The sequence below is a fragment of the Taurulus bubalis genome (genome assembly GCF_910589615.1).
Source record: "Taurulus bubalis genome assembly, chromosome: 1".
NCBI classification, from domain to species: Eukaryota; Metazoa; Chordata; class Actinopteri; order Perciformes; family Cottidae; genus Taurulus; species Taurulus bubalis.
In genome coordinates this window covers 4,038,848-4,043,085 of record NC_136589.1, presented here as the reverse complement: position 1 = coordinate 4,043,085, position 4,238 = coordinate 4,038,848, and the positions used below count along the sequence as shown (strand labels likewise).

The following is a 4,238-nucleotide window of genomic DNA, read 5'->3' as shown; positions in this document are numbered from 1 at the left end:
TGACTCTAAATGACCATAATTTACTAAATGAACATCATGCTGTATTGAAGAAGACTTGAAACTAGAGATTGAGACATAAACTCATGTTTACAATGTTTACTGAGGGAATACATCAAGAGAAGTAGACTCATTTATATAGACTTCTATACAACCAGAGGAGTCACCCCCTGGTGGTCAGGAGAGAGAATGCAGCTTAAGACATGAAACATAGACTTCTATACAACCATAGGAGTCGCCCCCTGGTGGTCAGAAGAGAGAATGCAGGTTTAACACATGAAGTATATACTTCTATACAACCAGAGGAGTCTCCCCCTGGTAGTCAGGAGAGAGAATGCAGGTTTAACACATGAAGTATATACTTCTATACAACCAGAGGAGTCGCCCCCTGGTAGTCAGTAGAGAAAATGCAGCTTAAGACATGAAACATAGACTTCTATACAACCAGAGGAGTCGCCCCCTGGTTGTCAGGAGAGAGAATGCAGCTGTATTTATTGACCGGAGGTTGGCGCCTGGTTAATAACTTAATAACTCATTATACCTAGAACAGCTGATGAGATTGACTTATTTCCTCATAAGAGGTTATGGTTGTTAGTTAATGACAGATGTGCATTGTGTCACCAAAGGAATAAAGAGCACAACAGCATAATCAAAAAGTGTGTAGCGGGATTGTGTGAAAACCCTACAATGTGATTCAACACTTGCAGAAGCCTCTCGTGAAAGAATTATGCCCAAGAGGTTCGGTACAAAGCGAGAGGCACCAGGAAGCCGGCATGCGGCTCCCACGTGTGTCCTCTGTCATTGCCGAGTCTGACAGCACCGAGAGGAGGAATCCATTATGGCAGCAGCAGGAGGGGATGTTCAATGAATGGCCCCAAAAAAAAAAAAAAAAAGTAAAAACAAAGACAATGTCAGGAACACGCAAACTGCTCATCAACAGCCGGGGCGCAGCGTCGGCGTTGGCAGATGCTCAATGAAGTCGGGATTGCTCTCAGAAACGAAGAAGTGGTGCGGAGCCGCCTCTCATGTCCTCCGGCTGATGGAGACCGATTCCTCTCATCTTCCTCTCCTCTTCCTCTCCTCTTCCTCTCCTCTTCCTCCCTCACAGCTGTGCAGACGCAGCGCTGCATGGTAATGCGAGCAGGTAGCTCTGACTGGTTTTACTTGTTTGTTATTGTGGACACAAATCATGTCATCTCACTCTTGCATATGTTCATCAAAAGCAAAACAACACAGAAGGCTGCAGGTGGGTGATGATTTTGAAACTTGATGGTAATTTTTGTATTATTCGCATTCATTGTATCCAGTAAAACATTCGAATGGAAGGCGGAGAGAAGGGTTACGCTTTTAGAGGTCAGGGTTTTAAATCTGACCTCTACACAGACATTATCCTCTCTGCAGAGATGAGATGAAGCAGGTTCATGGAGAACAACAGAATATAGACATTATGATAAAGATAGTGTGAGTATGATTACTCACAAACCATCACTACGTTCTCTCCTGTGTTACATTGTGTTGTGTTGTTGTATCGTGTCGCTTGACAACGTTTCATACACAATAAATAAGTTCACAAAATGAGCTTTCTGGAACGGAGGGTTTGGGAAGACGTGACATTTTTGGGACGATGCGTTTTGAAATGTTATAAACATTACTGGTCATATTCTACGTGTGCACACACGGAGGACAGCTCTTAGTCGAAGCCCTGCAATGAAACACGAAAAAACTAAAGTTTTGTGATTTGACAAATGATATTTGGGTTGTTTTCTTTCCTGCATGGCGCGACAGCCAAACTACACTACCCATGAGGCTCGGGGGCTTTTTCTACAGAGAAGATGTCAGACTCACGCTGCTTTCCAGACAACTTGCAGCTCAATACTCCGACCTCCTGCGAGAGAAAACAGTACAATGAAACGCTTCTCAAAGCAGCATCACTTCTGTCATATCCAGGCAACACTACACTCGATGCAGCAGGACTTCAGGTCGCGTCCCGCTCGGCGACCTCTCTGGGACTCGCTTCCCGTCCCTCCTCCGGGCGACGCACCTTTGACCGGATTTCAATGAACGCCGTGTTTCTTTGTTCTTTTCTCTCCGTACACTGTCCTCCATTGTTTGTCCCGATGAGTCAACCAGTAGACCTCCATGTCCATTCGCTGGGAATGTTCCAACAGTCATCTAATATTATGGGAAAAAACCCAACGAGGAGCCCTGTTACTCTATACAACACACACACTGCCCCACAGAGTGTGTGTGTGTGTGTTTTTTGATTTAATAAAGCACCTTGGCAGGACTGCGTATGATAAAGTTATTGTACTGAATTACACTGACAGAGACAGAAAGTCAGGGTGTGTCCGCCTCCAGCACCCAGTGTGTGTGTGTGTGTGTGTGTGTGTGTGTGTGTGTGTGTGTGTGTGTGTGTGTGTATCAATATATCGCCAACGCGTCATCAGTGTCCTAAACGGATCAAAACTAATTCTAACAGTATTTTTCCAAGCTTCCATCCCTCTCTCCGTCACACACACACACACACACACACACACACACACACACACACACACACATGTGTATTGTATTCTATATACTTCTATACAACCAGAGGAGTCGCCCCCTGGTGGTAAGGAGAGAGAATGCAGCTTTAACACATGAAGCATAGACTTCTATACAACCATAGAAGTCGCCCTCTGCCGGACAATAGCGACACAGGAACACTTGTAACTCTTCCCACAATGCAACGTGACACATTTCTGACCAACTGTCAAAACTAAAACAACCCAAATATTGAATTCATAACCACACGTGGCAAAGAGAAGTTAAGCCGCTGGAACCAGAGCTAGTCGGTGGTGTTGGATGAGAAGTGACTTTTAAAACAATCACATCATTTGATGAACGCTCTGCTGTCCGGACTAATTGATCAATACGCTAATCGTTGCAGTATTTATCCCCCAAAAATGTATTAAAAAAATCAAATATGATCTGGTTTCAGTTTCTAATCTGTCATCTGGATTTCATCATCACTGCAGAAGACAGATTTTTTGGGGGTTTTGTTGATGACGGAATCAGCAGTTTGAGGACTTGATTGACCAGGAGATTAATCAATGATGCCAGCTGCAGTGTGTGTGTGCAGCGAAGTGTCACACACACACACACACACACACACACACACACACACACACACGCATTATATCACCTACTGACCATTTTCAGATCAGCTACATCAGAACTGTCATCAGTTGCCTTTTATCTAAATGCATCAGTGTATGACACACACACACAGACACTGTTACACAAACACACACACACAGACACACACACAGAGACACACACACACACACACACAAGCCCACAGACAGCTTGCTTATTAAAGCTCTCCATGCAGTGAATCGTCATTTAGTCAGACATCAGACAGACTTCCATGAGCTGATCTGATGCCTCCATGATTTCCTCTTTCTTTTGTAGAGAGCATCAGACACACGAGCTCACACAGTATTGCACACACACACGCACACACACACGCACACACACACAGACACACACACAGAACCACACTGTAAATGCATCTTGAACATCAAACAGCGTCACACATGAGAGCATTTAGCATGATTTGTGTAGCTGGATTTGACCGTTTGCTTCCCATACAGCAGCAGGGCACACACACACACACACGTACACGCACACGTACACACACGCACACACACACCAGCCTCCCAGTGGTTTTTCTGCACATTTCTGCTGGTGCTGCTCGCTCAGCTCGCTCCTCTCTCCGGGTGACATTCAGCCGGACTCTTGTGTTTCATTGTGTGTGTGTGTGTGTGTGTGTGTGTGTGTGTGTGTGTGTGTGTGTGTGTGTGTGTGTGTGTGTGTGTGTGTGTGTTGTGTTTTTGTTGCAGCCGCTCGTGCGTCCTACCTGTTTTGTAGAAGGCATCAGTGTCGGGGTCGCTGGGCGCCTCCTCGGCCGCCTCTGCAGGGTTCATGTCGGAATCCGGTTCGATACAATCCACCGACAAGGAGCCCGGAATGAAGCCCTCCGGTCCGGTCCGGGGGGTAAGATCCTCGCGTCTTTATTTATTGTGTGTTATTCCTCACATGTCCCCGGTAGCCTCTCTCTCTCTCTCTCTCTCTCTCTCTCTCTCTCTCTCTCTCTCTCTCTCTCTCCCTCCATCCCCCCCTCGCGCCGGGCTGCTTTCTTTCTGTCGCCCTCCCGGTTGTTTGGTGTTCCAGGCTGGCTTCGTCTCCCTCTATTGTTC

At 46.1% G+C, this 4,238-nt stretch overlaps 1 protein-coding gene across 1 annotated transcript in view; it reads right to left on the bottom strand.

The window, feature by feature from the left end:
• Positions 1 to 3,965, bottom strand: part of LOC306744951 (kalirin-like) — a gene marked incomplete at its 5' end in the record, with an annotated part of 139,158 nt that extends 135,193 nt beyond the window's left edge. Inside the window, 1 exon segment of the mRNA XM_079227660.1 lies at positions 3,899 to 3,965. Within this exon segment, the coding sequence (XP_079083786.1) occupies positions 3,899 to 3,965 (67 nt within the window).
• Positions 3,966 to 4,238: the final 273 nt, after the last annotated feature.